Source organism: Mytilus trossulus, chromosome 5 (genome assembly GCF_036588685.1).
Source record: "Mytilus trossulus isolate FHL-02 chromosome 5, PNRI_Mtr1.1.1.hap1, whole genome shotgun sequence".
NCBI lineage: Eukaryota > Metazoa > Mollusca > Bivalvia > Mytilida > Mytilidae > Mytilus > Mytilus trossulus.
In genome coordinates this window covers 35,186,245-35,207,204 of record NC_086377.1, presented here as the reverse complement: position 1 = coordinate 35,207,204, position 20,960 = coordinate 35,186,245, and the positions used below count along the sequence as shown (strand labels likewise).

Genomic DNA, 20,960 nt, shown 5'->3' with positions numbered 1-20,960 from the left:
AGCATGGGTTCGAATCCCGGCGAGGGAAGAACCAAAAATTTGCGAAAGCAAATTTACAGATCTAACATTGTTGGGTTGATGTTTAGACGAGTTATATATATATATATACACAGCCATGTATCACCATCATTGATGGCGATCCGATGGATACATCTGTTGTAGGGTTGTCACTGACTCAGACGTACTTATGAATATAATTATTTTCTGTGACTGTATCTTACATTAATTTGTAGGATCCTTTACTATAGATAATTTAGCTGATCTGTAACAATAACATCTTCATGCCTTATATATCATGTACTGTAGTACGCCGTTAGATTAAAACTGACGTGGAAAGGTAACATATGGCCACCGAAAGCTCTTTTTTGAGAGCCTAGGTGGTCGTGTGGTCTAGCGGGACGGCTGCAGTGCAGGCGATTCGGTGTCACGATATCACAGTAGCATGGGTTCGAATCCCGGCGAGGGAAGAACCAAAAATTTGCGAAAGCAAATTTACAGATCTAACATTGTTGGGTTGATGTTTAGACGAGTTATATATATATATATACACAGCCATGTATCACCATCATTGATGGCGATCCGATGGATACATCTGTTGTAGGGTTGTCACTGACTCAGACGTACTTATGAATATAATTATTTTCTGTGACTGTATCTTACATTAATTTGTAGGATCCTTTACTATAGATAATTTAGCTGATCTGTAACAATAACATCTTCATGCCTTATATATCATGTACTGTAGTACGCCGTTAGATTAAAACTGACGTGGAAAGGTAACATATGGCCACCGAAAGCTCTTTTTTGAGAGCCTAGGTGGTCGTGTGGTCTAGCGGGACGGCTGCAGTGCAGGCGATTCGGTGTCACGATATCACAGTAGCATGGGTTCGAATCCCGGCGAGGGAAGAACCAAAAATTTGCGAAAGCAAATTTACAGATCTAACATTGTTGGGTTGATGTTTAGACGAGTTATATATATATATATACACAGCCATGTATCACCATCATTGATGGCGATCCGATGGATACATCTGTTGTAGGGTTGTCACTGACTCAGACGTACTTATGAATATAATTATTTTCTGTGACTGTATCTTACATTAATTTGTAGGATCCTTTACTATAGATAATTTAGCTGATCTGTAACAATAACATCTTCATGCCTTATATATCATGTACTGTAGTACGCCGTTAGATTAAAACTGACGTGGAAAGGTAACATATGGCCACCGAAAGCTCTTTTTTGAGAGCCTAGGTGGTCGTGTGGTCTAGCGGGACGGCTGCAGTGCAGGCGATTCGGTGTCACGATATCACAGTAGCATGGGTTCGAATCCCGGCGAGGGAAGAACCAAAAATTTGCGAAAGCAAATTTACAGATCTAACATTGTTGGGTTGATGTTTAGACGAGTTATATATATATATATATATATATATATATAAATATATAAGTAAAACGCTGATGTAACAGTTTGAAATTCCAAAATACTTAAATAAATAGTAGGCATACAACTTTGTAGTACACCAGATACGCATTTTGTCTACAAATGGATCAAATGACTATTGTAAGTAGCTTAAATCAATAAAGCCGATTTGGTTGATATGGCTGATATCAAAACCTATTCATAATAGTATTATAAGTATGACCTAATTATTTTGATTTGTATCACTATGACTTTAAATCGCATAAATCGAGATCAGATATATGTCTTTTTTAAAAGTTTTATCTTTCCTCCTATACATTTCTAGAAATATGAATGGTTAAAAGCAACCACTGTGTATATTCCATAATAGGTAAGTAGGTGGGAATTATTTCAATACGCGGTTAGTAGTGATGTTACGTCCTTTGATGGAAACAACACGGTGTTGCGTAGAAATTAATGATGTGCGATTGAAAAAAATGCATAAAGCACTTTTAAAGCTAACAAGTTGTTATTGTTGACATTTGTTTTGTATAGACCAATGCAGGAAGTAGGTTATTGATATTGACGGTATTGAAGACTCGACCCCTTCAATACATAGCAACTAGTGTTAATAACACATGTCAAGAAAGTCGGTAAGATAAATTCGTTATGTAGTGTGCTAGTCACCTCATTGAGAACTTACTGACCCCATACATATCGTATAAATAAAGGCAACAGTAGTATACCGCTGTTCAACACTCATAAATCCATGGACAAAAAAACAAAATCGGGGTAACAAACTAAAACCGAGGGAAACGCATTAAATACAAGAGGAGAACAACGACAAAACACCGAAACGGACCAAGCAACAGACAAAACACCACGAGAACAACAAACACAACACCAAAACCAAATACATAAATTTGGGATAGACAACTTATAATATCCTCCCGGCCTAGTAATGTTGTATGAGAGTGCGATACATGATATCTTTCGCCCCTCTTTTTAATAGGTTATCAACAATCATATTACTTTTGCAAGCTTGTTCGGATACGATTTGGCTGAATGTTCTTATAGACCTAGATCACCTAGATCACTTTTATTCGTCAGGATGATTTAAAAAAGTCTAAATTTAGTGTGTTCGTTTGATTATATTAACCTAATTATTCATTAACTTTTATGTTAAAACTTATTATCTTGGAACTATATTTGGATCATATACACACTTGAATCAATCGAACTGCTTTAAATGTTAATTTGTCCCAATTTTGAAAAACGTTTCAAAAATTAAGTTATTGGTAATGCATATTTTAAGGTTCTTCTTGTCGTAGAACACACTGAGGGGTGTCAGGATTGATCAAATGAAAGACCGACCGAAGGGAGTTCTTTTTTTTGGCAGTACTGACACCCCGAGGTGTAAAAATAGTATTATTTTTTAAAAGATTTGCAAAATTTAGCATCCTATTCTACCGACCACACTAAAATTGGGATATTCTTTTCTAATGCGTTTATGTTTAAATACGTCCTACGGCTCAATTTGATGTGAAATAAAACTCACTAATTAATCTAGATATAAAACCTTTTAAAAGTTACTATCGATACACAATAAAAAATACTACTGTAACCGCATGAAGAAAGAAACAAATGAATAGTTACCATCCGATAACGGTGTTAACAAATACAAGACGCATTGTAAGTAATTTATTGTACCAACTTAGTTTATGGAAAAGGGAGGGCGTATGTTTTTGTTTTGTGAGATACCGTAACGTGAATGTTATTCAATTGAATATAAAAGTATCTTTTGATAAAACATATACATCAATTTAAAAAAAAGTTAAGAACTGACACGAAGACGAATATAAATACATGTAGCTCACAGTATGATTTCCTAATTAACAATATCTTCCTGAATATGCATGAAATATTTGCCACTGGACGTAAAGCAAGCAACCAACAATCAATGTGACTCAATAAGATTATCAAAATCTTACGCGCGAATAAGTTAAACCTGGCTTTATTTTATGAAAGTTAACAATAAAATCTATCCAACATAATGACATATATGATAATGTTTCTGTAATGTAGCGATAAATAAACAAAATTTCACGTTTTATTTGTTTCCGAAATTAAAATGCTGGTAATTACGATTTCTTTTACCCCTGTCATCGGTTGAACTTTAAAAAATAAATTCCCAACCGGCAACAAAAAAAAACCCGATCAGACGAATATAATTTAGAAGTAAATTATAGATTGCATTTTTATCAAGGAAAATAATGATCTCAAGCAGGTCATTATTTTATACCTTGGGGAATATTTCATTAAAACATGGTATCTTCTGGGTTGATTCTGAAAAAGAATAACCTATGGTTCTGAATGAAAATAACTCCATATAAGTATATAATAATTTAGATTTTATCATAACACCTGCGTAATGTTAAGTAGGTCTCTACAACACAGCTGCAAGCACATGAGAGTTGAAAAATAAAATTTGCAGTTTTCCCTGATTTAAGGTAGGTAGCCTTTTTTAAATTGCGAAACATGCATGGAATTCAAACTAACAATTGAATTCCAAGTGAACAATAATACTAGTGATGCATTACTATTTTAATTAGTTTTTTTTTCTGTGAGAAATAGATATTAGTCAACGATAAAAATTGTCTCAGTTTTATAAATTTGTACATTTTTGCAAATAAATAATATCGAAAATAAATATTTTTTTTTTACTTGGACACATAAGTTCTAGATTGCAAATGCTTATATACTGTCATACGGACATTATAATAAAGTTCGAGTTTATCTAAATCGACATTTATAAAATATTCTAACGTTATGAAAATCGAACATTTCCTATATCCGAATAGTTTGACTTGGTGATTACAGACTTCCGATTTGATTCATTTAAAAAAGTAATACATGTGCATCAACTTCCGCCTTTGTCTTTTTATATTATAAATCATAAGTACTAGCCATCAATATTACATGAAATTTAATTTTTTTTGGTTAAAATACTGTCTAGAAAAATCCCTGGGGTTCGAATGTTTGTGTTGGGTTAAAGCATTTCTGATGAAACAAGAATGTGTCCTCAGTACACGAATGCCCCACTCGCACTATCATTTTCCATGTTCAGTGGACCGTGAAATTGGAATAAAAACTCTAATTTGGCATTAAAATTAGAAAGATTATATCATAGGCAACATGTGTACTAAGTTTGAAGTCGATTGGACTTCAACTTCATCAAAAACTACCTTGACCAAAAACTTTAACCTGAAGCAGGACAGACAGACGGACGGACGAACGGACGAACGGGCGAACGGACGCACAGAACAGAAAACATAATGCCCCTCTACTATCGTAGGTGGGGCATACAAAAATCAGTTCTGTCCCAGGCATACGAATCCATATTAAAGCCAACATTTCGGAAATTTTCGTTTTGTTAAGCTAGAAGAATTTGCATTTGGTTTCGATTTTTGCACCATTGAGTTTGACTGCCGTACTTAATTATCATCAACTTGGTAATTCAATGAGTTTCTTGAGTGGTATGTATAAGAATAAATGAATATTTTGTTTACAAGGAGTGATTACACCTCGGCACTGACGGGAGTGGTGAACTGTTTGACTCCGGTCCGTTCATACGTTCGTCCGTCACATAAAAGTATACGTCTTTATTGTATATGTAAGGCACAAAAGTGTAAAACTTACCTGATAGTTATCAAAACAATTAAACAGAAAGACAAAATAATAGTACACCATTAAACATGTTTACATCGAAAACTGTAATATGTTAAACAGGTTTTCCATATTGTATGCATATTTTTCGTTGTACTCAAGTTATAAAATACAGTTTTTGTTGAAACCCTCATTGGAATATGGCCAAAGTTTCAACTTAACCTATGATATAATTTTTAGTATTTTGGTACCTTTGATAAGTATTTACGATAAACCGTAAAGTTATTCAAAATATATGAAATGTCTATAACTTTATATATTATATAACTTCTTAACGGGTACAGACTAAATGTGATATTTTTCTACTGGATAAAAATGTAAAATATCAAAGACATTTCAAAATGAGAAGTCCTATACAAAATGGCAAAAATGGGAAATATTAGCAAAGGTTAAAAAAACATCCAGCTTTTTTAAAGAATTGAATAAATAATAACATTTAGAAAAATCAAATGATTTAGATAAATGTAATTCACATCCGTATTTATAGTTTGGAAACAATAAACACAGACAAAAAAACATACTTATGTACAATAATCGTTGTTCGTGACGGATGCTTCTAATGTATCTGAATGTTCATACTCTTCCGGAGTACCTGAAATTCAACCCCGTTTTGATGCGTTTCGTTTTGCCATTTCTGTAGCTAACTATTAAGAGTTTTGTGGACAGATTTCTCATTTCGCCGGTTTTTATGAACTCTTCTTTTCAAAAGAGGCGAAGAATGCCAAAGGGAAATTTAAACGCATAAGTCGAAAATTAACTGACAACGACATGAATAAAAAAGAAAAGAATAGAACAAAAAAAATGCAAAAAAAATAATACAAAAACCACTGAAAAATTGGGTTGGTCTCAGGTGTTCCGGAAGGGTAAGCAGGTCCTGCTCCTCATGTGGGTACCGTTCTTCCTATGTATCTGTTCCGGACCATATGAGTATCTGGACCATACGCGTATGGTCATGACCATATGGGTATATACCTATATGGTCCGACCATACGCGTATGGTCGGACCGTACGCGTATGGTCGGGGTAATCAACACGTATACTTTTAAACTCTTCATTAGGTGTGACGCTTCTGGTTGTTACGTCACTAAAATTTCATTTTATTATATATTTAAAAAACCTAAAAAAAACAAACCCAACAGTTTCACACAGTTAATATTGTTTACTATTTGTAAGTACAATTATAAGACGTCAAAATCAGATGAACATAGTGTAAAAAGGAATTTTATTGTTTAAAGTAGGTGACATCATCGGCAAGGATATGATATTTTTTAAAAATCATGATATTTATTAAAAAGTAAAATATTAAAAGTGTATGTACTATGTTTCCTTATTTTTTTCTATTCTTTTTTTCTATACTTCTATTTTAATCTTAATTATAAGACCGGTAAAATAGCATTTAAGAGCCATGAAAAAGCTACTGCCTTTATTTAATTAGATCTGTGATATTCATTTTACAATATTGGAGATCTATACGATCTAGAGTTTCTTAACACCGTAGACACATCGGAGTTGTCCGAGTCGATATCACTGCACGCAGCCAAAACAAGCAATCCGCGCAGAAAAGCTACATGTATGATACCGTGTGAATTCCATTTCTAGTATACAAAAGCATACACGAATACAATTAGCGATTAAAACTAAGATCAACTGACTGTGCCATTAATATTTAATGTTTATGTAGCTTTTGAATTATTTATATTGTATATTTGAAAAAAATACCTATATGGTCCAAATACTCATATGGTCCGGCCCGTTAATAACCAAACGAGTATAATACTCATATGGTCCGACCATACGCGTACGGTCGGACCATATGAGTATACGCATATGGTCATGACCATACGCGTATGGTCCAAATACTCATATGGTCCGGAACATATCCATACATGTTGTCCAGTTTATAACATATTCAAAAGCCGACATAAAACCGGACACTCGTATTTTGCTTAATACTAGTAAACTATAAAATGTTGTCATGATTGTTGTTGTGATAAAACAAATTTTATAAGTACCTAAACTACATAAAATATATCAGGAACAAATTAGGATGAAATAAAAAATCAAAACAAATACAAGAGAAAAAGTGGAAGGACATAATAAGCTAAATGTATATAATTTGCTAGTAAATAAAACGTGACTGACATAACAAGGAAACATTGATAGGCAAACACGTTTAAATGGCAATATCTAAAGAGATATCAGTTCATAAATGCTCTTAGTAGTCCTAAATGTAGGAAATATATTTACATTTTATAAATCAAAATCATTTGTAAAATTACTACTAAGAAGTAGCAAATGAATAAATAATGCTGTTTGATATTGTTTCACAGTGTATTATATATTTCGTAGCGAAAACTTGATGTTCTGTAACCATCTTAAGTAATGTATTCTAATTTTAGATTAATTAGTGAATTACATTTTTTTCTCTATTTGATTGATCACAGGTGACCCATATTAAAATGTGTTTTAGTAGATGCACTTTTTTTAAATTTAAGATTATAAAATTAAATCTTCATGATCTAATTTGAATTTAAGATAATAAAAAGCTAATGTCATAACTACAAATGTATGTATAAATATCGCACAGTTATCTTTCTTCTGTTGAGATAACATAACATAACAGACATTATAATGCAGTATACCGGACGACCTCAAACGTTAAAAAACTAAGGGCACATATAAAGACGTAAGCTATCTTAGAAATGAAAAAAAGACAGATGATATAATATCTACTATCATCTTTGGAGATAAGATCCCTAAGACAGAATTAAAACTCATAGGTCGAAGAGAGACCGATACAGGCTTTTAGAGCTGTCTTTAACGTTGTAATGTATGAAAGAAATGCATTGTTTATGATAAACACGACATTAATGTCAACTTACGACAGATTGTGGATGTCAACATAGAAAAGTCTATGCAATGCCATGAATAATATATTGAAATATATCCATTTGCTTGCGTAATCTGGACAAGAAATAATACAATTCTTCAAATTCACATTCCTCTTAGAGAAGTGTGAATGATTATAACTATATAACTCTGAATTCATACTAAATCTGATAAGGGACACAGTGAAAAAAAACTTGTCAATTGCCTAAATTGTTTATCATAATTTTATGAAATAAGAAAAAGATTTTTTTTTATGCAACTATAAAAATTGTTTCTCAAACGATTTTTAAAAATATTTAAAAAGTCAAGGTTCGAGATAAAGGTCAAGATTTTAATACACAAAAAATACTACAAAATGCTTTTACCAAACCCGATTTTAATATCTTATTTCAACTACGTCCCCAGTATTCACTTTACAAATGCACTTCAAAATTCGACATCATATGAAATTAAATGTTAATTGCTTTATGTTTTATAGAATTCAAGGATTAGCTAGGTATATTTTTGTATGTCTACATGTTTTTTCAGGTGTCACCGTCGTCTCAAGGATATCCAATGCAACTGTATAAGATCAATATTATGATAAAATTAATAGTGAAAATTAATACATGTGAATTTAATAATAGCGTGTATTTTAAACATAAAAAGTATTTAAATTCGTATCAAAATTAATATTTTTCAATAAATAAACAGGAGTCAAATAAAATCTAACTCATTTAGAATAAAAGTTACTAATAGCATGCATTTGAAACATATTAAAGAATTTATTTAAATTCGAATAAAGATTAAAACTTAAACGTTTAAAGGTGATAATTTTTTAAATAAATAAACCAGTGTCAAACAGAATTTAGTTTAATTAAATTTGTGATAAAAATAAAAAAGAAAGATGTAGATAATTGATAAGTATCGTGTTACTTCTGATATTGTTTTGTTCCTCACAACTAATTATAAAAAGCATTAATCATGACATTGTGTTATCCTTTCAGGCATATTTTTTTCAAATTTCGTTAATGATGCCACAGAGAAGGACATCAAAAAGCAAAATAGATATTACGATTTGTATTAAATCTACAGTGAATCATGTTTTAAAAGACAACGCAATGGAAAGCAAAAACGTGGTCTCATTAGTCAGGCGGTCTTTTAATACAGGTTGAATCTATATGCAATGCGCTACAAAGGGATTTCAAATTTGTGGTCTTACATAACAGGTTTTCGCTTAATACAGATCGTCGCTATCAAAGCGGGTTTGACTGCAGTCTACACCTGAAAGGCATTGCATTTCTTATATTATAACTGGTAATTTTAGCTGCAAAGAAAGACAATTAACATATAAAGCCTGTCACTTTCTATAAAGGTCAGTCCCCATTCTTAAAATATATTACAGTGTATCCCCAATTTATGGATAATACATTAAATCATTAAGAGACGCCTTTTTTTGAACAAAACATTCGCCTTCATTTTATTCTTAAGTATTTTATCACAAATGAAACAATTATAGAAAATTTGAAGTTTTGATATGGTTGCAAATGAAACAACTTTTCATCAGAGACCAAATAGCATATATATGTTCAAAACTTGTATAGGTCACCGTGCGGCTTTAAACAATGAGTATAATCCATACGTATACCATATAGTCAGCTATGAAACGCCCTGAAAGGATAAATGTAAAATCAACAATGTAATGAAAACAATAACTGCATCATCTATGATCAAGCATGATAAAAGAATAATAATAAAAACATAGATATACAGCAACAAACGTCAACATACAAGACAAATTTATATTAACTATGTTTTCCGATCACATTTTTTTTTTCGGTAATTAAATGCTGACATTGCGAATGGGTATTTTTGTTCTAATACTTAACCGTTACCTTAGAATTAATGAAATTGACATATGACCTTTAGATGGACTGCGGAAAGAACCCAGAATGACATGACACGAAAATAGTTACATTCCGTTTCACCAAACATATATACAATTCAAAGAATTTGTATTGAAGTTAAAATGTTAACAAAAAAAAATCTGTTCTACGTTTTTTCTCAATATTTATTGAGAAGATACACATTTAAATATTTAAATTGTTCAAATCTACTGTCTGTACCAGAATTCATAACGTAAAGTCTTTAATCAAATGCCAAAATCAAAAGCTCAAACACATCGAACGAATGTATAACAATTGCCATATTTCCTTCTTTGTTTAGACATTTTCTTATAAAAAAAAATGGTGGATTGAACCTGGTTTTATAGTTAGCTAAACCTCTCATTTGTATGACGGTTGCATTAAATTCCTACTTATTATTGTAGTATCTACAGTTCTCTACTTATTATTGTAGTATCTACAGTTCTCTACTTATTATTGTAGTATCTACAGTTCTCTACTTATTCTTGTAGTATCTACAGTTCTCTACTTATTCTGGTAGTATCTACAGTTCTCTACTTATTCTTGTAGTATCTACAGTTCTCTACTTATTCTTGTAGTATCTACAGTTCTCTACTTATTCTTGTAGTATCTACAGTTCTCTATTTATTCTTGTAGTATCTACAGTTCTCTATTTATTCTTGTAGTATCTACAGTTCTCTACTTATTCTTGTAGTATCTACAGTTCTCTACTTATTCTTGTAGTATCTACAGTTGTCTACTTATTCTTGTAGTATCTACAGTTGTCTACTTATTCCTGTAGTATCTACAATTCTCTATTTATTCTTGTAGTATCTACAGTTGTCTATTTATTCTTGTAGTATCTACAGTTCTCTACTTATTCTGGTAGTATCTACAGTTGTCTACTTATTCTTGTAGTATCTACAGTTCTCTGCTTATTCTGGTAGTATCTACAGTTGTCTACTTATTCTTGTAGTATTTACAGTTCTCTACTTATTCTTGTAGTATCTACAATTCTCTATTTATTCTTGTAGTATCTACAGTTCTCTACTTATTCTGGTAGTATCTACAGTTGTCTACTTATTCTTGTAGTATCGACAGTTGTCTACTTATTCTTGTAGTATCTACAGTTCTCTACTTATTCTTGTAGTATCTACAGTTCTCTACTTATTCTTGTAGTATCTACAGATCTCTACTTATTCTTGTAGTATCTACAGTTGTCTACTTATTCTTGTAGTATCTACAGTTGTCTACTTATTCTTGTAGTATTTACAGTTCTCTACTTATTCTTGTAGTATCTACAATTCTCTATTTATTCTTGTAGTATCTACAGTTCTCTACTTATTCTGGTAGTATCTACAGTTGTCTACTTATTCTTGTAGTATCGACAGTTGTCTACTTATTCTTGTAGTATCTACAGTTCTCTACTTATTCTTGTAGTATCTACAGTTCTCTACTTATTCTTGTAGTATCTACAGATCTCTACTTATTCTTGTAGTATCTACACTTCTCTATTTATTCTTGTAGTATCTACAGTTCTCTACTTATTCTTGTAGTATCTACAGTTCTCTACTTATTCTTGTAGTATCTACAGTTCTCTACTTATTCTTGTAGTATCTACAGTTCTCTACTTATTCTTGTAGTATCTACAGTTCTCTACTTATTCTTGTAGTATCTACAGTTCTTTATACTTTAGCACGCATTATTCTCTATTCTTACATTTATTGCTAATTATTATCATTCATTATTTTCTCTGCCAATTATTATCTAATCTGTAAACCCCAGCCAGTTTTTCCAATATCTCATATCCCAACTAATCACTTTCCATAAAGCTCATCAAGTATCGCATAACTGGTAACCTTCCATAAAAACGAAATAGTTGTATTTTGTCAACATATTATGTATTTAAATATTTCAAAACAAAATACAAGAAAATCGTGCAGATAACACACGATTATAAATTCCCAAGTTGTTTTATAATTTTTGATTTACTTTAGTGGTCAACCATTTAAATCAATATGTTGTTTTAAACAATTATGGATTTTGACGCTTGTACTATTATGTTTAACGACAAACTAACCAAAATAAATAGGAACATGTTAATCATAATAGCAATTCCAAAATAATTAAGCATTAAAATATTGATAAACTTAAAGCAAATACTTAAAATGTATAACTTAAACAAATTAGTCAGAGAGTTCGAACCCCAAGCATGGTTGGTGTCACAGTGTTTGACTTCGATATTAGTTTTCTAGAATTACCCATTTTCCTAAAAGTCTGCTGTCAGTTGGAAGGAGTCACAAAACTAAGCATAGATAAACGAGTAGTTTTATAAATAACACTAAAAGTTTATAATAATGTTGTGCTAAAGTAATAAAAAGAATTCCGGGGGAAAATACATGATAAAGTTATAATCTTTAAAAATACTGATAACAAGATGTACAGAACAAAAAAATCTTCTTTAATATTTTTGTTTTCTTGTAACAAGAGGCTTTATATATTCTGTACATCATACATTTTTGTTTTCAGTATTTTTTTAACTTCTTGTATTTTCCATAAAGTTCCCCAAGTATCACATACATGTAACTCATCACTTTCCATAACGCTCCTAGAGTATCGCATATTAAGTCACTTTCATCAAGCCCCTCAAGTATCATATAACTGGTACCTTTCCCTAAATAAAGAATGTTTATATTTGATCAACACATTATGTATTTAAATATTTTATAACAAAAGTAATCACCCGATAACTGCCGGTTAATACATTCTCAAGACTTTTCACATATAATTGTGTTTTGTATACAGTGGTCAACCCTTTAAATCGATGTGTTGTTTTAAACAGAAATGGATTTTGACGGTTTCACTAAAAGGTTAAAGACAAACTAACCAAAATAATGAAGGAACATAACTTTGTTTATTATAATAGTAATGTCAAAAGAATTAAAATATGAAAAACGGATACACTTAAAGTATATATTTAAAATGAAAAACTTTAACAGATTAGTGAAAGGGTTCGAACTCCGACCATGACAGTTCTGATTGACTCCGATCTAATTTCACTATAATTTGCATTCCCCTGCCGAAGGTGGAGTGTAATATCCGGGCACTCCGTCAGGGGGGTCTCTCTATTCACTCCGGCTACCTCCATCATGGTGGTTCTCTCTATGCACTCCGACTGCCTCCACCAGTTGAAGCCGGCATTATCAATTATTCTACTAGAAGCGGAGGATAAATTGAGGACTAAAGTCATAAATAAAAATTGTTCCAAATTGGAAATAAAATTGTGTTCTTCATGGGTGTTATCGATATCCGGCTTGAAATGTTTACTAGAATGAGATACGGTTCTTTATTTATTCAAATATTTATTTGATCTGACATAATGTTATGTACATACTAATAAGATGATGTAATATGGATGCAAAAGGGTAGCGAAAGATACCAGAGGGACAGTCAAACTCATACATCACAAAAAAACTGACAACATGATGATAATAAAAGAAAAGGACAAACAGACAACTAATAGTACACACGACACAACATAGAAAACTAAAAACTTCGCTATACCAAACTCCACCGAAAACTGGGTGTGATCGTAGATAATTCTCCACATGTGAAACCCGTCATGTTGGAAGTTATTATGCAAATGAGACGACTCTCTATTCAAGTCAAAATGTATGCAATACTCTGCTTATTATTCTCTTTTTTGAAAATCCTACCCAGACCCTCATACGCGTATACACCTTAACGCTATTTATCCGCCATTACTGGATATCACACAGGTTCCCGTAAAATGATGACGTCATAAAACAAAAAAGCTGACGCCACATTGAAACAGTGGTTGTTGTATGCTTTAAAAGTTCAAGCGGCCGGGTTAGCCGGGATTAGCGATAAGTTGTACTGTGAAGAATTGAAGTTGGCCACATAAACATGAAATATAATAAAAAAAAAATAACTAATGCATGATTGTATATTTCATGTAGATATTGCATGTTAAGTCATGAATTAAGCTTATCTAGAATATCAAAAAATTATCATATACCACATCTACTTATTTTTAACAGAAACATGTTCATTCCTTTTCAGTAGAAAATAAATATATACTTCTAGGTTTTATCTTAGATATAAATCCAAGTCTCAGTGGCGCACATCAACTTTATACCAATAAATATTTAAAAGATTTGATATAATGCATATATTAGGTACATCAAGACAATGTACCACAGATCAACGTTATAATTGTCATTATTCGCAAAGACCTCCTAAGCGCATAGCTGATTCATTTGTTAGTTTGTTGGTTTCTGTTTGGCAAAATAATTCCTTGATGGTTGGATATATTAAGAAGTATAAACAGGTCTTAAGACTTAACAGATACTTGCTGCCTTAAACATTAAAGTCTCCTTCTATTCTGCACGATTCTGCTATACAGCACATTAAATACCATTGAAAGGCAATCATATACTAGTAAATAAATATGCAGCAGTAATGTATTACAGTAATGATATTCCGTGTATAAAACTTTATTCAAATGTGACCATGTATTTTACACGGCCATATTATGGACGTGTCTATACAAGGCATGAGACTGTAATTCAACATCTTTTTTGCGTTGCTGCATGATTCTGCTATACAGCACATTAAGTACCTTTGAAAGGCAATTATATGAAATAAATATGCAGCAGTAATGATATTCTATGTATAAAACTTTATTCAAATGTGACCATGTATTTGACCCGGCATATGAACGTGTCTGTAATTCTATATCTTTTTTCGTTGCTGCATATCATAATAATTGATTATGATGCACAATAGTTTGTACATAAATCAGGCTGCTTGTTTTCTAGTTTAGCTTGTTTTATATTTGGCATTGTTTGGTCTTTTATAGCTCAGACGCACAAATATTTAATTATGACCTGAAAAATTCAGTATACTTAATCATATGTTATTTCTTTTGTGAAACCCAACTCCAGTTTTGCAGTTTTACTTCTGCGTCATTTGGTAAACAATACCACTTCTTTAGTTTTCATGTTAATTGACTTTGTTTGTCCACTAGAACATTATTTTTAATGAGTTATTGATCATAAACTTTTCGGTGTTAAATGTTTGGCTAAAGATAATTATCCAAAAAAATTAAAACTTGAAAAGAATATCAATCAAGGGTATGCGTTCGGCGAGAGTCTGGTTTATTTGTCTGTTAACGGATATATATGCTTTTTTCGACCAGTTAGTATACAAATGAGAATATATTGTATGACCAACAATGAGACAAAAATAAATCATTAGTCACCTAACGGCCTTCAACAATGGACAAAACCCATATTATCTATTCAAAGAATTTGATTTTCCTGTTTTTATCAATGGAAGCGTCTATTTTTTTTTATTTTTCCGGGTTGAATATCTTGGCATTTCATCCTCCAAGAAATTAATCAAAATCACAAAATGAGTTTTTAACCCCAACCCACTGGAATATAACAGTCCGATACCAAAGTCCTCTTCTGTTTTACTTTTCACGGTCATTTTTGAACTTTTAATAAATAGGGAAACTTAAGTGTGCTAAGCGTATAAGAATTATAGTCCTTGTTTGACCACTAGAAATTGACTTTTTAGTCAATAATATTTATTGATCATAGTATTTTAAGTTTTTAATGTTTGTCTTAAACTAATAGTTAATTAACATATTATTTTGAATTTGAAAAGTCTTATACCACTACAGGAACATTAATTATATATTTCCGAGGAAGCATACATGTATGCTTGGTTAATTGAGTATATATTTTTGGTGAATGTTTTTCGTTTCAAGCATGAATATGACAACTGAAGATGAAGGTAGGATTTCTATTTTAACATACTTTTTTAAATGATCGAGACAAAAAGAAAAACTAAAGGCTACATTACTTAAACTGTTACTCTCCCTATCAGTAGGAGAACTTATTTTAAAAAATTGTTTAAGGGTATAGATCTTGATGTGATCTACAGAACACAGAAAAGTGGGAAAGGGAGAAGTAAATTAGAAAAAAATATATAAAAAGTTGAACAAAAAAATAAGACTAATAGAAAATAAAGCCGTGCTAAAATATAATGAATGGATATAATAAGGTGCTAAAATATATAACAGGGAGTTAAGATGGAAAGAAATTGTGTTAAATATATAGTGCTAAAATATAGAGAATTGAGTATAAAAGGGTGCACAAATATAAAGCATACTAGGCAATAATGGGTAACTAAGATATATACAACAGTAGTTATGTGTCAATTAAAAAAAATACCTTGACAAAACACCTTAACCTGAATTGAGACAGACGGACGAACGAACTAAGAGACGGACAAACGGACACACAGACCAGAAAACATTATTCTTCTCTATTGTCGTAAGTGGGGCATACCAAAAATATAGTACATGAAGTATCCTCAAATCAAAGACGCATGTGTCTTACACTTAATGTAGCAAAATGCGGGTTCATATAATTTTAATCATTACTCGTTAGCATTATCTTCGATTAACATCAAACTTGGTGGATCAGCATATTTCATTAGTATTCATATTATGACTTGTATAATTTATAATAAAGTGGAAAATTTTATTATAAACAAACATACATCTTCATGTACTTATTCCCCTACATGTCTTTCCGAGCTCGGGTTTCTTTCACCCCCGAAACTAAGTAGTACATTATTTATTAAATATATAAAAGGTACTTTTTACTAATCCTAATTGACATATGAATTGATTAAAGTTTACATATAAATATTTAATAATTTTTCAACATATTATAAATTTCATACATGACATTTAAAGTAAACTGAATTGAAAAGAAAAGCAACTCGATAATTTCACGCAAAATCACGAATCTTCATCGGTCCATTAATTTTCACAATACATACAGTTGATGATCTATTATGAACCCATCTTTTTATTTGAATTTTTTGTGGTATCTGTTTATTCATTGAATCGAATTTCCGTGTGAAATAGTCTAAAAACTGTCAAGTCAGGTTTTTTAGATGGTGTTCGTGTTGCTTACTCTTTCGATTCTACGTTGTGTCTTGTGTATACTTTTGTTTGTCTGTTTGTCTTTTTCTGTTCTTTTTAGCAACGGCGTTTAGTTTATTTTTTATCAATAAGTTAGAAAGTTCCTCTAGTATCTTTATTCTCTCTTTTATATGACAATGGCGATAATTTCAGGTATGTAATCGAATGAGTCGTGAAGTTTACGACAGCGACCCGATAAAATTAAAAAAAAAAAAAAAAAAAATGGCGTCTGGTTATCACCACTACAGGTGTCTATTGTTATATTCCTATAATGTGTCTTCTGTTTGTCGGGACTGTCTCGCACAATTTACCTCTTCAGTCCGGAAAAGAATAACATATTGGCTAGCCACAAAACCAAGTTTAATCTACCATTGTTTTCTTAAATGTCCTGTACCAAGTCAGGAAAATGGCCATTGTTATATTATTCTCGTTTCTGTGTAAGTTGCATTTTAGTTTTGTGTTTCTGTTGTGTCGTGGTTCTCCTGTTATATTTGATGTGTTAATTTGTAACCCGGATTTTTTTCCCAACCGATTTATGAATTTCGAACAGCGGTATTCTGCTGTTGCCTTTATTTATCAATTACATATTGAGTTAGTTGTCGTCTGTCAGTACAGTACCATGGCTTTTGTAAAAATTGAATGAAGTGCAGTTAATTCGTCATTTCTTGGTTCTCACAGTATCTGATATTCTAGTTACCAGAAATGTAGGATAAAGTGTATCCTGTTATGTGCTTGTTTTCGGGACTGTATAATCTAAATATGCTTGTCGGCGGCGAACAGTTAGTGTCGTCTGCTATACATGTGGTTGTTGGATGGCAGTTGAATTTTGACAAAAGCGTGCCTTCCATCTTATAGTACCCCCAGACAACTAAAGGATTTAGGCCCACCACACTAGGTCAAGTACACGACACCATACAAAACGTTATTCTGGTAATACCCAACTGTCTAAAACAGTAAAGAATGCATTAAGTATAAACGTTGAAAGTTTATTCAAAAAAACGTGGAGCGCTGATAGATAATTGATATACAATGTTAAACACTGATTTTTTGTTTAATTTTAATTTGGTAGAAAAATACGAGAGACTAAAACTAAAATGTTTAAATCCTTATACAGAATTATAAACATATATGATTGAATGGAAAATTGAACATACATGATCATTTAAATTTAAATCAAAATATGATTTTAAATTTGTACGAGTCACTAGACACAAAATCGACACTTATTCTAATCTTTTACAAAAATAATTGAGTAGTGATCATCTTTTAATATACCAAAATGATTATAGTCGGACACACATTCCTGTATTTTCTACTTGGATTTTAGTAATTATTGTGGCAAATTCGGTACCACAAAATATTATTTGAGGACGAAATTGAATATGTTTGGAAATGAGAAAATAATATCTTGGTAAGTTCCATAAAATATTTTCAGTTATTAGCAGTGATATTAAAAAAAATATATATTTTAACATTGTACGTCCCATCTTCATTTATAACTGTATCCCCTTGGTCTCGTTTTCATACCGAATGTTGGTGGTTTTCTCCGGGGACTCTAGATTCCTCTACCAATAAAAACTGACCGCCCATAAATAGAACAAGTTTTGAAAGTGGCGTTTAACACTAGTCAGTAAATCAATTGGTAGTCTTGTGAAAAGAGAGGGACAAAAGAAAGATATCGAAGGGACAGTCAAACTCATAAATTTAAAATAAACTGACAACGTCATGGCTAAAAATTAAAAAGACAAACAAACAATAGTACACATGACACAACATAGAAAACTAAAGAATAATCATCACGAACCCCAAGTAGAAGTGGTTCTGAAGTCGTAGGTTTGATCTCCGGCTGGGCCAACCCAAAGGCTGAAATAATTTGTATTTGCTGCTTCTCCGCTTAGCACTTAGCATTTTCAAGTAAGAACAAAGACTGGTCGGCTCAGAGTCAGAATAATGTTTCCAGGTAATATGTTTTCCTGAGGAACTGTTACCTTGTGAACCATCATGTTGAAATTCCGGCTCAGTATGTCGATCTTGTACAAAGCAGTATATGTTATCATATTACAACAACATGTTCTCGTCCTAAATTTGCCACTGGACGCTACGCATACATTATAATCATCAGACATACGTAAAACGAGACAGTTTGAAAATACCAGTGCTTAAATACGATATAATACACAAGCAGTGACGGATCCAAAAATTTCCATAAGAAGTGGTGGTGGAGGTGGGCTGACTGCCTAAGAGGGACCCGCACTTGTCATGCTTCAGTGATTCTCTATATAATCAACATTGTTTCCCCAAAAAAGGGGGGGGGGCTCCCCAATTGCAAATTGGTTTAATTAATTATAATTCATTTGATTAAAATCGGTATTGAGGAAGTAAACGTATTCGATAGATTGCCCCGAATGTTAAAACTCCTCTAATCATCTTTCTCATCAATACAAAATAAAAGTACGTATATAATTGTCTTTTTTCAATGGAAAAGATATTCGTATTTTTTCTCCCTCTAAATGACAAGCATCTTTACACAGGAGGTTTGTATAATTTAATATGTGTATCGTAAAAAAAAACACATGTAAATGGCATCGAAACATGTAATAACGAAACATGTTTTATGAAACGTATGGGGAGAGCTATATATTATGAAAGTGAAATGCTGAGAACAATAACAAATCTGGCCTTTGTTAGTCTTGTATTATTTTAATTTTAGTTTCTTGTGTACAATTTGGAAATTAGTATGGCGTTCATTATCACTGAACTAGTATATATTTGTTTAGGGGCCAGCTGAATGACGCCTCCGGATGCGGGAATTTCTCGCTACATTGAAGACCTGTTGGTGACCTTCTGCTGTTGTTTTTTCATTTGGTCGGGTTGTTGTCTCTTTGACACATTCCCCATTTCCATTCTCAATTTTAAATAACCTATATCAACACGAACTTAAACAATATTGTTAATTATAGAAAGGAACTTCTGGGTAAAAATTAATGTTGAACTTTTGGGGGGAAAAATGATGTGAAAGTCCACAATACGAAAACAAAGGTTGAATTAAATAAGAGGCTAACGTTCATATGAACATGGGAATAATACGACGAAAACAGGTGTATTGGATATTAATAATCAATATACAACAATAATTTGCGTAGGGATATAAACAAAGGACATAACATATCATAAAATAAATAAAGACTGTATACCTCGTGTTGCGTGACTTACAGGTATTTGCGAAAAGGATATTCTTTTCAAAAGTGACTTTTTGTTTCACTTTTAATAAATAATTTTGTTATATAATAAGGTGCGATAAAAATTTCTAGTTCCTGTGATGAATCGACAAAAAATGGTACATATTATGTAAGGTATAATGAAAACGAGAAATTATGACACAAGTGATATATTGTTTTCTATTAAATGAATAAATCCGGATAGCCGGTCCTTCTCCGTAATTTGTCTTTTCTATTCTGTAAAAAAACAAAGTGTGTCAACAAATGCTGTACAAAAAGGTAGCAGACTTTATCATATAAAAAAAAAAAAAATGTGTCGAAAAGTGAATGAAGCAATGCTGTATAAACAAACATCATTTGTCTCAATTCGGCTTTTTCCGTACCCTCATATAAAGAATAGAAGGAGAGTAGCAGATTCTAGGGAAAACGGTACTATTTATTCTGCCATAGGCGACAATACTAACATTTTCCAAATTTACCAGTTTTATAATAAAAACCTGGATAAAACAGTTATGTGTGGTGTTAGTACTTTATTACTGTATTCTTAAAATTGAAGCCAAATAGTATCATGACCAATTTCAGACGGAGCTTGTTTTTATTATCCATGCCCACCGTCATTTTGCACCAAATTTATGAAATTTCGATAGCCTTTTCGAAAAATTCTCGAGAAATATTTCAATAGGTTTTAAAATTTATATTGTAAATTAACACACTGCAGTTATTCATAGATAATTAAAAAATATATATTGTAACCTTACATCCAATCACAGCGCTCCTAAGTTGACTTCCTTCCCCTGTCTTGGGTACACAAATGCTGGGA

General features: G+C 31.8%; 1 protein-coding gene across 2 annotated transcripts in view; it reads left to right on the top strand.

Moving 5' to 3' along the window:
- Positions 1 to 15,612: 15,612 nt before the first annotated feature.
- Positions 15,613 to 20,960, top strand: part of LOC134718793 (NADPH oxidase 5-like) — a 55,116-nt gene continuing 49,768 nt past the window's right edge. For both annotated transcript variants that reach the window (XM_063581522.1, XM_063581521.1), the window contains exon 1: positions 15,613 to 15,721. In XM_063581522.1, the coding sequence (XP_063437592.1) occupies positions 15,679 to 15,721 (43 nt within the window). In that variant the 5' untranslated portion in view covers positions 15,613 to 15,678. The remainder of the gene's footprint in view (positions 15,722 to 20,960) is intronic.